The following is a 14,273-nucleotide window of genomic DNA, read 5'->3' as shown; positions in this document are numbered from 1 at the left end:
TACGTCAGCTCAGAAGTTACAATGGCACTGAATTCAGAAATTCCACTCTGGAAACCTTCTGCACTGACACTGGCATATCTCAGAACTTCTCCTCAGCACACACACCAAAGCAAAATGGTGTTGTAGAAAGGAAGAATCGTACGCTAATAGAAGCTGCCAGAAGTATGTTGAATGAATCAGGTCTTCCAAAATGTTTTTGGGCTGAAGCTGTTGCAACTGCTTGCTACACCCATAATCGTTCAATTTATGTCAAAAGACATAAGAAGACTGCCTATGAAGTGCTCAGAAATAGAAATTCTAATATTGGATATTTTCATGTTTTTGGATGTCCAGTATATATTCTGAATGATTCCAGCAAATTGGGCAAATTTGATGCCAAAGCTGATGAAGGCTACTTCTTAGGATATTCAACAATTCGAAAGGCCTTTAGAGTCTATAACAAAAGACTTGAAAAGGTTGATGAGTCAATTCATGTTACCTTTGGTGAATCTGCAATCTTTAAACCAATCTTTGAACCTCCTTCAGAAGGTCCTATCAGTTTTGGTGAATCTGATCACAATGACAAATCTGATCAGTCACCTGAACATGTTTCTGAGCATTCCAGTTCAGAACCAGTTATAAGTCAGCAAAGCAACATTCCATTTTATCCTTCAGTCACATTCAAACTACCCTCTGAACTGACTATTGGATCAGATGTGTTTGCTACTCCTCAGATATCAGTATCCCCTAAATTACCTCAGAATGAAGAATTTTATGATGCAAATCGTGATTTACAAGATGACGAATATGATGAAACTGAAATAGTTTATTCTGAACCATCTCTTGAAGTAAACCAGAGGAGTTCTTGCACTGATACGATTATTCATCCTGGTCATTACTCTAAATGGACTCGCTCACATCCAATTGATCAAGTGATTGGCGATCCAAGTAGAGGGGTTCAGACCAGAAGAGCCACAAGTGATCAATGCTTATATGTCAGCTTCTTGTCACTGATAGAACCAAAGAAGATTGACGATTCTTTGAAAGATCCAAGTTGGGTTGAAGCCATGCAAGAAGAGCTTAAACAATTTGAAAGGAACAATGTTTGGGAGCTGTTCGATGTCCCCCCAATCTGAAGAAAGAACCAATTGGGACAAGATGGGTCTTTCGAAACAAGGTAGATGAAGATGGTCATGTAATCAAAAACAAGGCTAGACTTGTTGCAAAGGGTTATGCACAAGAAGAAGGAGTTGATTTTGATGAAACTTTTGCACGAGTGGCCAGACTTGAAGCTATCAGAATATTCTTAGCATTTGCAGCTCGTCATGAGTTCAAAGTCTACCAAATGGATGTCAAAAGTGCATTTCTGAATGGAGAGCTAGAAGAAGTTGTGTATGTGTATCAACCACCAGGATTCGAAAGCAAGGAAAAACCTCACTAGGTGTATAGACTGAACAAAGCTTTATATGGTCTGAGACAAGCACCTAGAGCCTGGTATGATACTCTTACTCGACATCTTTTAGATAATGGTTTTCATAGAGGTGCAATAGATAACACTTTATTCATCTTGCATGAGAAAAGTGATATCTTACTTGTACAAGTATATGTTGATGATATTGTGTTTGGTTCTACAAATGAAAAATTGTGTGACAAGTTTTCAAAAATAATGTCTTCTGAGTATGAAAAGAGTATGATGGGTGAGTTGACATATTTTCTGGGGCTTCAAGTGAAACAAACCAGTGATGGTATTTTTATTAATCAAGAAAAATATGTCAAAGATCTTTTAAAGAAATATCAATTTGATTCTGTCTCCTCTAAAGATACTCCAATTTCTGCACCATTAACTTTAGACTCAGATCCTAATGGAAAACCTGTCGATCCCACAAAATATCGTGCTATGGTGGGATCATTAATGTACTTAACTGCAAGTAGACCAGACATAATGTTTGCAACATGTCTTTGTGCATGATTTCAATCTGATCACAGAGAAACACACCAGAATGCAGTAAAAAGGATTTTTCGATACCTAAAAGGTGTCCCCAAACTAGGTCTTTGGTATCCCAAAGGCTCAAGTCTAGATCTCATGGGATATTCAGATTCTGATCATGCAGGTTGTAAGATAGATAGGAAAAGTACCACGGGTGGTTGTCATTTCCTTGGTGGCAAATTGGTTAGTTGGATAAGCAAGAAGCAGACTGCAGTATCATTATCCACTGCTGAGGCTGAGTACATTTCTGCAGCAAGTTGTTGTGCTCAGATCCTATGGATGAAGAACCAACTAACTGATGATGATGTTAAGTATACAAGAACGCCAATATTCTTTGATAACACAAGTGCCATCGCAATATCTCACAATCCTGTCACGCACTCTAAAACCAAGCATATTGATCTCAGGTACCATTTTATTTGTGATCATATTTTAAAAGGTGATATTGAAATTCACTTCATTCCCACTGACAAACAACTAGCTGATGTGTTTACAAAACTTTTAGATGTCAAAACTTTTAAACATCTCATCAGCGAGTTGCGAATGCTGAATCCTGTGTAGCAGTTCAGGGGGAATAGACAAAAATGTTTTTACAAGAAAAGGAAATCTTTTTTTCTTTCTGAGGGGGAATTTTTGCCTCAGAAAATATTTTGTCTGAAATGATTCAAAACTGAATGACTTCAGAATCTCAGAAAATGAGAAGGTTCAGATTGCACTTCCTTAACCTTTCTCAGAACTTTAAATTATTTAATCTGAAGTTCATCAAAACCTTTTATTATACAATGGATACTTAGCTGGCAAGTGGACACGTGATTTTTACTGTTCCAGGATACCTTTTTGCTGACGTGTCATACCACTTGCGCATTAAAAACGGTTGAATTTTTTCTCGAAAAAGTGGGGTCATGGCCGTTGTTGCATTAACTGCGGACGTGTCACCAAAAATTATTTCGGATTTCAAACCCGATCAAAATTACTTTCAATAAAATATCATTATATTTTATTGGGTTTGAATTTCAAAAATCATTTTATTTATTTTCCTTGGAAAACTCTTCGTATTCCTTTGAAAATATAAATATCTTTTTCCAAATCATTCCACCATTTATTTCGTTTTTCATTTACTTCCCAATCATATCTCTCTCATTCTCTCAAACATTCAACATTCATTTCATTTTCCTTCATAACTTCAAACCCTAATTTATCCTTAACACATTTTCATCTCCTTTCTTTCATTTTATCTTATATTTCAATGGCTACATCATCCACTGTAAAAGAACCCAAAACCCTTATTGCCTTTGAATATTCTCCACCCAAATCGGCGGTAAAACCCAGTTCTCAATGGCCAAAGGACTTTGAGTCCAAAACTATCCGATTCAATATGAACAACTATAAGGCCGCATAAAATGTTAAATCGGATGGTTTGATAGGCAGACTAAACACTTTTCTCCAAAGATGCCCAATTTCATATGCTCTTACCGCCGATCCAGAGCAGTTATATCATCGATATTTGTTGGAATTTTGGTATACGGCAGAAGTTGCCAAGGATGATAAGTCGATAGCATTCACGTTAAAAGAGGGTACGGTGAAGTGCGTATTGACACTTGATGGTTTCCGGGAGACACTCCGGTTAAATTATTTGCCTCCCAACACCCCATATACAAAAAGACAAAAAGGGGTTAGTTTTAGAGAAGTTTTGCTTGCCACCGGCCACAACCAAATTTTTGATGATGGTGGCAACTTGAAGACATCCGGCCACATCTTTATTGTGGAGTGTCTTGGAGGAAATAGTGGCGGATTGGATTAGATTTCCTTGATCCAAGTTGAGATGGGTTACTATCTATGGCATGGGATGAAGGTATATTTTGCCGAGATGCTTTTTGCTCAGTTGTTGACGAAGATGAAGGGGAAGAGGAGCATTCATATTGCCTTCCCAAGATTTTTAAGTTTATGTTTTCTTGCCATTCTGGGAGAAGGATACTCTGCCATCCTTCAAGAGAGCTCTCAGATGGAATTTTGTAAAGACCTCTCCAATCTTCCTGAGTCTGAGGACGAACCTGAGCTTTCCCCTGCAATGCTACAGGTACTTGGTAACAATGTTAAAACTGACGCAGCACGACCGGCTGGCTCAGAAAGATCACTGGGCGGGTCACAAAAGAATGTGAGACCCACCAGTCGATCTAGTGGCAAAATGTTACACTTGTTTAAACCCAAAACAAGTTCTACCCTGCCACCTTCATCTTCCACTGACCAACCTGAGGATCTCCCAAAAGACTCCTCAGGGTCTCCAAAGGGTTTATTAAAACTGCGTCCTTTTAGGCCATCCTTACAACCCATGGATATTAGTACCCAAGCTCAGCCTTCTGAAACCTCAAAACAGGTTTCAGAAGAAGGTCACATAGGAAACTTGCAAGAAACCATCTCCAAAACTTCTTTAGGAGGAGATGGTGAAGATATTAGTGTATCAGCCCAACAGACATTAGAAGTTGAGTCGGCACATGCACTCCCTGTAACTTCACAAATCTTACACTCTTTGCATGCACAAAATTTTGATATTTCTCAGGTGATACCCAGAGAGATGGAGGTTTCAACTTCTGCGGCCAATGAAGAGACTCTTGGATCCAGCACAAGGGTTACAGCGGCACAAATGGTATCGACTGAAGTAGTTCCACCTTTGACCAGTGACGATTCAAATGCTGAAGCAGCTGCTGAACTGGGTGCTGGCTTTGATTCTGGGAATTAAGACCAGAGCATATCTGACCAGATTGTAAATATCTGGGATGACGATGAGTTTCCTGAGGGAAACCTCAAAGATTTTGAGTTTGATGAGGACTTATTGAGGGAGAATCAATCGGATTCTGAGCCAACCCTTAACCTTGTTGACGAACCCATGTCACCACCTCTTTTGGAACAGCAACACCAACAACAACACCAACAACAACAACAACAACAACAACAAAATGTTATCGATCTTGATCCACCTTATCAACCACCACCAATTTCACATCAACATCCTCTGTTTCCACAAGGCACAACACCAGCATATGTTACCTCTGCCGTTTTTCAACCACCACTTCAATTTCTTCACCCTCAAATTCATAATGTTCCACCAAGGAGGACTTATGATCTGCCAGAAGATCAAGGAAAGGAATTGGATTCTAAGACCGAGTCTAATGGTCCCTCAGAAAGGATATTAGAGAAAACTCTGGCAGGCATCAAGACAACTCCCTTTATTGCTTCAGCTTCCACTTCGTCTGTTGCACCTCTGAGCATGGAAGCTCAGCTAGAGAAGTTACAAACCAAAGTCCAAAATCTACTTATTCAGGTTGAGGGCTTATCTAAATCTCTGGCTGCCAACACCAAGTCTCTGGCCGATCTGAAAGGTGCCCAGATTGCTATGGGTACTGAATTTACAAGAGTTGCAGTTAATGAGAGCTTGGTGGTTGGGAAGTTACAAGAATTGGTATCGGCATGTTGAGAAAGAAGTTGGTGACTTGGTCAAGAAGCCAAATGTTGATGAAAAGTCCCTTGGTGATTCTGTTGGTGGAAAGGTTTCTGAGACACTGAAGTCTATATTCTCTGAAGATCTTATTTCTCAGATTTCAGTGTCGGTGGCAGAGAAGGTTGAAGAGAAGGTCAGGTCGATGGTTTCTGAAGTCTCCAAGGCAACAAATGACAAGGTTGACAAAGTTATTAATGAAATGAAAAATTCTGTGTCAACACTTGATCTACAAGTTCAGAACCAGTCGAAGCACCTGGATGAAATCCTGGCCTTGCTCAAGAAAGAGCCTGAAGTTGTTACTCTTCCCCCCTCTGGTGCATTATCTGAAGAAGAAAAGGGATTGCTGAAGGAAGTCCTGGAGCATGAGAAGCTGAACCTGAACTCTACCTTCAGATTAAGAGCTCAGGTTGCCACCATGTCTAAAGGCATTTCTGATAGTATTACCCAGCAGAATTGGGAACCTCTACAGGGCATGCAGAAGGCCATTGAATTATATGCTAAGATGCCTGAGGAGATTCCTAAAGGGGGAAGTGATGTGCCAATTGGTCTGCTTGCCAGCTCTCAAGAATTAATTGAAGCGACCAAGAGGCAATCTGAATCTGAGGGGGAACAACTGAAGAAACAATCTGAACCCCAATCATCTGAACAAGCTAAGAAAGACAAAGGTAAAGCTCAGATGGTTGAGGAACCAAAGAAGAAGGGGACTAAGGATTCTAGTTTTGTTGTTGGAGAAAATGTTGATGAGCATGGTTATCCATTGCCAGATTTGGGTGCTGATCAGAAAAAGTTGGAAGCCCTTCAAAGACAAGTCTCCAACCAGTTCATTATGTGGAGAGAAACTAAAGAAAGAGAAAGGGCCCAATACTTGGCAATGGGTACCGTTGATTTAGTAGATGCTGCAGCTCTTGGTCTTACTAAGGAAATATATCAGAAGATCAAACATGATGCAAGAGTGCAGAAGGCCTTGGAAGAAATGGCCGAGGTTGAGAAGGAAATTTGTAGGCCACCTCAGAAGCCCAAACAAACTGGCCCAAGGTCTACAAGAAAACATGCTCGAGATTCTGACCTCTCTACATTCATACCTATTTCTAAAGAAGTTGCTCAGGTGAAGGATAAACATGAAAAGGATCAGTATGATTATTATATGAAACACAGGTGCCATCCTGCAAAGATCCTTGACATGCAAATTCTGAAGGAAGATGGTCTGAAATTGTTCAATCTGGTTGTGAAAAGAGAAGGTAGAGCAGAAGAAGAATATGAGCAGGTTTCAGTACATAAGTTTGGGTATTCTGAGCATAAGGAGATGATCATCGTTCTGAAAGGAAAACCAAAGTCTCATCTAACTGGCGCATGAATGCTGAAGATCCAACAAAAAATGAAGGCCAAAGTTGAGATGGAGAAAAGATTATTTGGGAAGATCAGTTCTCCAAAGAGAAAGGCTACTGAAGCACCTTCTGGCTCAAGGCCGGTGAAGAAGTAGTTGTATCTCTTTTGTAAATATTTGTACTTGTAAAAATTTTTCATTTTTATTTCTGTACTTGTAACTGAACAATCATCTCAGTATCTTTTATATAGTTACAAGTTACATCATATTATTAGGAAATAGTTTAAGTTAGAAAAACAAACAAGAAAATTTTCTTAAGGCATCATGATCTATGAGATGTCCTTAGAAATATTTTTACAACTTAAACAAAAACTTGTATTTTTAGACTTACAAACTTGTATAGATAGAAGTCTAAAATACATGAACTATTTTAGAAAAAATAGGGGGAATTTGTTAGGTCGAAAATCGACTAAGTATGATTTGTTCAAAATAGTTGAAGTTCAGTGAAGAAAGCTTGCTCAGGATTCTGAAGTCATTCAGAATAAAGCTCACTGAAGCTTCACTTCAGATTCAGAATCAACCTACACTGAAGACGTTCAGACTGAAGTCAAAGACTGAAGACTAAAGAAGAAGATCATCTCAGAAGTAGAGCTTAGAGAAGATCTTACCTGAAGTTGAATCTGAAGAGGCTCAGTGAAAATGTATTTACAACACTTTTTCATTGATTACGAGGAAAGTCTTTTTGCAGCTTTTACTACCTTTACCCGGTTAATTACCTTATACCTGGGATTCGGAAAGTTTTAGCAAAAGGTTGAGAATAAAGTATGTCAAGTCACATCAAAGAAACTTACATACTTTACCTTAAACAAGCATGTTATGGATTTGTCCCACAAATCCATAAATGCATCCAACCATATTTGTACGACATATTGCCATGTTATCAAGACATGTTTGCCTATAAATATAAGACTTCTCACACTTGCAAAAATGCTTGGAACTTTGGCAATTGCAACGTGTGATATTACTCTAAGTATTCTTACGAGTAATTCCTTGTCGCATAGATCATTTGTATTTCTAGGGTTGTTTAGATATTTTCACAAGTGTGATTATCTTTGTTCCGCAACAACTCTTGTATTTTGTTTATAGAAATAATTAAAATACATTGAAAAATACATCTCGACTCATTGCCAAAATACTTGAATATAATTAGTATTTATATAGTTTCAAGCATTTGTTCTTTATTGTTCATATCCATATCTGGATCGTGGTCCTTAACTAGTCGTTATCTAGATTTGAACCACTTGCCAGTCAGGTTACATGATATACTTGTGTTTACTGCTAACCTATTTTATATCTTGTTGTCGTTGTACATCTTGTGAAGGTGGACTCACAGCTAAGCTGAAGGACTCACAGGGAATGCCAAACTATGCCAAGTGTCACACTCCCAAAATGCGGAATCGAAGGTGTGACTAATTTTCGTAAACAAATCACATATTATAACAAACGACCTCTAGAATGAGACGTTTTTAGAATATATCCAAAAGATTTTCTTTATTGATCATAAAAGGATAACTGAGTACACAACTAATACAAATGAGATTCTTTAAACATGACAATATAAACTAAGACATCTCCATAAGTTTTTCTTCTAGTATGCAATTTTGACTCCAAAAGTATGCATCTATCTTATGCGTCATCTTGCTCAAGTACCTGAGAATACACGTTTAAATTACGTCAACATAAAGTTGGTGAGTTCACAGTTTTTATAATAAAAATTTACCTTTGGATCACAAGATTTATATAAGATATCGCATGCGTTTACAAATATCAAGATAACATGGTTATTTAAACCAATAATATTTATCACATTAATATGGTAACAAAGACCAAAATTTTTATTCATATGCTTATACCTTGGAAACCGAATACCTTAACATCATACGATTCACGTATATATAATAACAATACCCCTCTTGTGATGCTAAAATACTTAACACAATCACGATATATTTCGAATATTAATTATCCATTGCAAGTGTTAGTGCGACTAACCTGGATAGGGGTGTCAACCCAATAGTACTATTTATAATATTCGTGTTGTAAATTTTAATCGGTCCAAGTTTCATATAGGGGATTGCGAGCCAGAGCATTGTAATAAAAAATATAAGCATGGATCATTTTAAGCAATTGTGACCATAAAAACAAAACAGTTGTGTATTCTCAGTGTTAAAAATAGTCAATAGGGATCCATGAAACTCACCTTAGATTGGTGAAAGGATTAGTAACGTAAAGAGTTGTAGATGGCGATAATGACTAACGAGCAATTTATCCTAATAGAAAATACGATTTGATTTATAGTCTTGGTTTAAACTTAATTTATTTATAATGTTATTTAACAATACGCTTGTCAACGTAAGAAACTTTGGGTTCTTTTAAAAATATTTATTTTTAAAATATTTATAAATGATTTCTCATTTTATCTTTATAAAAATCTTTCATAAGTTTTTGTTAAAAATACAAATTATAAGCTATCCATTAGCTTAAGATATGAATGAGAATAAGAAGATATTTGAAAGTATTTCTTTTAATTGATATGAAATATATTCGAAGACGAATACGAGTGTGAATATATTTATATACATATAACGAAGAGATACTTTAAATAGTAGGACTATAATTAATACAAAATGTATTAATCATAGGATGAAGAGATACCTTAAATGGCAAGAAAAACCAATATTATATTTCAAGTTGTGTTAGGGTTGACGTGGGTCACGTAGTATCCCGACGGTGAACCAAGTTTCGTTTAGAATGCGAAAGCAAACCGTTTGCGAACTACATCCGCTCCGTTGGTATACCCCAAAGATGCCCAAGGTCAATGGCAATCACGTTTAGAAATATAGTATGGTTAAAAGGCTATCAAGGATATATTCTATCCATAAATCCGACAATTCGAGAAAACGGAAACAATTCACAGATGGTGAATAGCGATTATATAAATATTCATTTATACTTCATTGGAAGTACATAAGGAGATTTAAATAAGCATAAATATCATGTACTTCAATTCTATAAAAGTACCAACAATTTATTATGTGTATAAAAGACATATTCAACGTATTTAAATGCAAGTTTGTATTAAAATGAGTATAAATAAGTTGACAAGCATTTTGATAGATAACATATAATTCTAAAATCAAAGAGAAAAGTATAGTAAGGTTTTATAAAAACACTTACAAGTTCGGAGAATTAACAATTCTATGATCAAAGTAACGATCTAGGAAAGAGCTCCGAAGAAGATCTTGAGAAAATTGAATATAGCTTGGACTTGTTTACTTGAAGAATATGGAATAATCCTAACTCATTGTGGACATTGTAACTAGGCTTTGAGAAGTTCTTGAGAAAATTTACGATAACAACGTCGTGTTTACAAATTGCTACCAACGAATTCAAGACAACATTGGTTGAATTGAAAGCTTGGGAAGATGAAGGGTTGTGAAAGATATGCTTGAACTTGAACAAGTATGGATCTTGGAATGACAGAGATTTAAGAAGAGAAGCTTTGATTATGTGAATTAGCAAATTGGAATGAAGACATAAGCTTGCTATTTATAGTAATAGTTTTGGAAAATGAATGGTAAAAAGTGGTGGTGATAAGGAGGTGATTCATCAAGTTTTTCTAAGGTGGTGATGTGGTTGATTTATGGTGTAAGTATAAGGAAAGTGGTGATGTGTTCAATTTGCCATGGTTTAGAACAAATATCTAGTTTTAATAAGTTTATATAATTTGTTTAAGTATATAAAATAATTATTAGCTTTTTATAACTTAAAAGTAATGTTTATAAAAGATGGTGATGTGTTCAAAATGAGGTGAAATGATATAGAAAAGGGTGATGTGTTCAAAACCTAATGGTTTAAGAAATATCTAGTTAGTTAACTAATTTAAACCTCCTTACTATTCATGACTTAAATTAAATTTTCTGATTTTTCGAGTGTGTTATTTTATGAATTAAAAATCATAATTGAGTGTAGAAATACTAGAAATTAGGTTTCCCAAAGTCTTAAGTCCATACGAGAAAGAGTCACGCGAAAAATAAACGTTTTATGATTTTTCACGGAATATAACAGTTTTATTTTCTTAGTTGTTCGTCATCAAGATTCTTAACCTTGCTACAATAGTTCAGATAATAGATTGATTAATCATATAATCAATTAGAAAGTTTAAACATACACTTGCTCACCTAATCATGCCCTAAATAGCTTAAATTACTTTGGAAATTAAGCAAAGAACATCTTAATTGATTTCAATTAAGAATCTTGTTGAATGGAAATTTGACGGATGTCACAGTATCTACCCGTTAAATGAAATTTCGTCCCGAAATTTAGATTGTGCCTCCAAGTAAGATATTCAAATGTAGTTGCTATACGCTCATTTGAGATTTTGGATAAAAGCTTACGAGTTACTAACCACCACTATACTTCAGTCTCAATTAACAAAAGTATGTACATATAATGATGATCTACCTCTGATATTCTATATATCATCCGTATGCGTATATTTATGAACTTAATCAAAATTTCCTACCTCAATATACATTAAGCTTATAGCCAGCATGTAGTTCTTTCTTATTTAACCGTATATTCTTAAACTTATAATGTCAATCCGTTAAAAACTAAGTTCTATAGACTTAATATTCTAGAACTTTGATTCATAATCATTGTTACTGTTATCATTGGTTACTTTGCCACTATTTTTATTGTAACTCCTTTTGTTCATTATAACCTCAGTGTAACCACTTTTGTTACCAATTCTAACTATCATAACCTTTCTTATTCTTATCCATCACAAATCCTTTTTAACTGGATAAAGTACTTAGTATCTAAGACATAATTCCTTAGATGTGAGATTTTCGTTATTTAAGTGAATTTTGGATTATTTAGAAGAGACGTACCCATATTGAAGATAGGGTCCTCATAGTCGTCACCATCGGTTATCATTAACACTTCCTCGTGTTCTGGTTCAGTCCTCATGTTGTTGTTCATTCTCATGGTCTAAAAACATTGGACAATTCCTTCTTAAATGTCCCTTTTCTCCACAGTTGAAACAACTACTATTGTTGCCCCAAGCTACTTCTCTACAATCCCTGGTATGATGACGTTTGCATATGTTGCAGAAAGGCTTGGTTCCAAGATAGGATGAGTTACTACTTTGTCTGACATAGTATGCTTTAATTACATTTGGTTCCTTGTATAGGTGTTGTTCATAACTTCTTTCTTGATTCTCGTCCAACTTCCTCTTATTATCATTGCTTCTTATCTCTGCAATCTTTGTCGCTCCATTGTGACGAATCACTTGATCCATGAGATCATGAGCTAAACTAATGGCACTTGAAAGTGTAATTGGCTTTGATGCAGTCACATTCCCTTGGATAGACTGTGGAAGTCCCCAAATGTACCTCTCCAGTCGTTTGTACTCAGGAGTGACCATTGTTGGGCACAATACTGACAACTCATAAAATCTCCTAGTATATTCAACCACATTATTCCCTTTTACTACCAGATACCAGAACTCTATCTCTAGCTTCTGAATCTCGTTCCTTGGGCAATACTCTCCCTTCATCATTTCCTTGACTTCTTCCCACGGTGATGCATTAGCTGCGTCTATTTCTATAGAATTAACATATCCACTCCACCATGAAAGAGCACCACCAATAAGTGTGCCGGTGGCATACTTGACTCGGCTGCCGTCAGTGCATTCACATAATCGGAATACTGATTCCGTTTTCTCAAACCATTACAACAAACCTACTGCCCCTTCAGTACCATTGAAGAATATCGGTTTGCAATACATGAAATCCTTGTAAGAACCTGCTCTACTAGAGTTTCCTTCCGTAGTTTTGCTAGTATTCTTGCTTGCTTCCATGGCAAGAATTTCAGCCACTTGTTCAGCTATGAGTGCATCTAATTCGCCTTGTGTCATTGTTATAGTTTCTTCTTCTTCAGCTATGGGTTTAAGATTTGCTCGTTTTGTTTTCCTAGTTGCCTTAGAATTTACTCTCTTTGTTCTTTTCGGTGTATCCCCTTTCTTAGAAGGTGCCATGATTTCCTATATTGTAATAATAAATTAATGAGATGTAGATCATATAACATCCTCACATAATAGTAAGATGGAAACCAACACAACATAATATGCATAAAATACTTGATACATTGTTTTTGAAACAATTCAAAGAGAGATCGATATCCTTGAAATCAAGTAATTAAGAAATTAATGTCTTGGTAGGTTAACATCTAATGGAACTATATGCAATAGAAATTTCTCATGATCCAACTTAACCACAAGCCTCTTCATTAATGTGATTTCCCATCCACGTTGTTTATTCTACTTCTAGATTTTCCTTGAGTGTTCTATCATATCATTTTCCTTCTAATTAATGAACATAAACTCTCCTTTACTTCGTGCTCCTTTGTATAATTTCACCGTTTCCATCTTTTCTGGCCTTGAAATTATATATCAATGTTCCCTTGTTCTGATCTATTACCACCATTTCTGTTATCATTTGTCATCTTCATCGTGCACTTAGAGTCCGGATTATGGTTAAGACGTTTATTCCTTTTATTGGTTTCGAGAAAGGGATTACGAGAAGATTCCTAGTATTATTTGATGGCTAACATAAAAAGGTAAAATTATTATCATTGGTTATTCATGGTTAGTCTTCGACCCGCATTGATGCTACCTTTAATGTGTTAAATTTGTGCTTATATATAGGGTGTACCAATACCTAAACTAACCACTTCAAACTAATGGGAGATTTTGATATTTCCACATAGTATTATGCAATCGTAAAAACGTTGTACACCGTTTTTAAGATAACATAATATTATGTGTTTTTATCAAAGTCGTTATTGTTAAGTTCAACTTGCTCAGCGTAACGGGACTTGTTTGTCTGATTTAATGAAGTAACGAGAGAATCGAGTTTTTGGGGTTGTCTTTAGATAGGTCATCTTCCGGATGAAGTTTTCTCTAGCGGTTCAACCTTCCTTGATCTTTGTTGAAATTCTTAGGTGGGTTCATCGATGATATTTGTGAGTACGAGAGTAACTCAAGAGAATTTACGGATGCGAAGATTAAAGTAAGTTAGGTATCTCATTAGAAGATGAGTGTATGATGATAGTTTATTCTTTGTTCTTAAACCTACACATAGTGAATTGTAGTAATATAATTTAGATTTAAACTCGTGTATTTCATAGAAATGTAAAAACATTCCAAGTGGAGTGGACTTCTCCGAAATAGCATAATGATACAATAACGTAGTGCGGACATTCTCCGAAGCACTATAATGATTTTCAAATTCATTTGTATATTCTGCGTTTAAAATACCGATACGGTTATTTTCTACGATCAAGAACTTAGTTCTATAAACATCACTATGATCTAGATAGCATCTACCTATTAAATTTAAGCAACCTTAAATTTAAGCATTGTT

At 35.9% G+C, this 14,273-nt stretch overlaps 1 protein-coding gene across 1 annotated transcript; it reads right to left on the bottom strand.

The window, feature by feature from the left end:
- Positions 1–11,806: 11,806 nt before the first annotated feature.
- Positions 11,807–12,886, bottom strand: LOC122610283. The gene is made up of 2 exons (XM_043783279.1): positions 12,655–12,886; positions 11,807–12,558 (listed from the first exon to the last, which is right to left on the bottom strand). The coding sequence occupies exons 1-2, from the start codon at positions 12,884–12,886 to the stop codon at positions 11,807–11,809; spliced, it is 984 nt and encodes a 327-aa protein (XP_043639214.1).
- Positions 12,887–14,273: the final 1,387 nt, after the last annotated feature.

Source organism: Erigeron canadensis, chromosome 8, assembly GCF_010389155.1.
Source record: "Erigeron canadensis isolate Cc75 chromosome 8, C_canadensis_v1, whole genome shotgun sequence".
In the NCBI taxonomy this organism is placed as follows: domain Eukaryota; kingdom Viridiplantae; phylum Streptophyta; class Magnoliopsida; order Asterales; family Asteraceae; genus Erigeron; species Erigeron canadensis.
This window is presented reverse-complemented; position numbering and strand designations above follow the sequence as displayed.

What these genes read in the sequence shown, in the direction of transcription:
- LOC122610283 (XM_043783279.1), bottom strand. Translation starts at nt 12,886, where the DNA reads ATGGCACCTTCTAAGAAAGGGGATACACCGAAAAGAACAAAGAGAGTA. An exon ending in AGGAAACTCTAGTAGAGCAG is followed by an intron (nt 12,559 to 12,654) that starts GTTCTTACAAGG and finishes AAACGGAATCAG; the next exon opens with TATTCCGATTATGTGAATGC.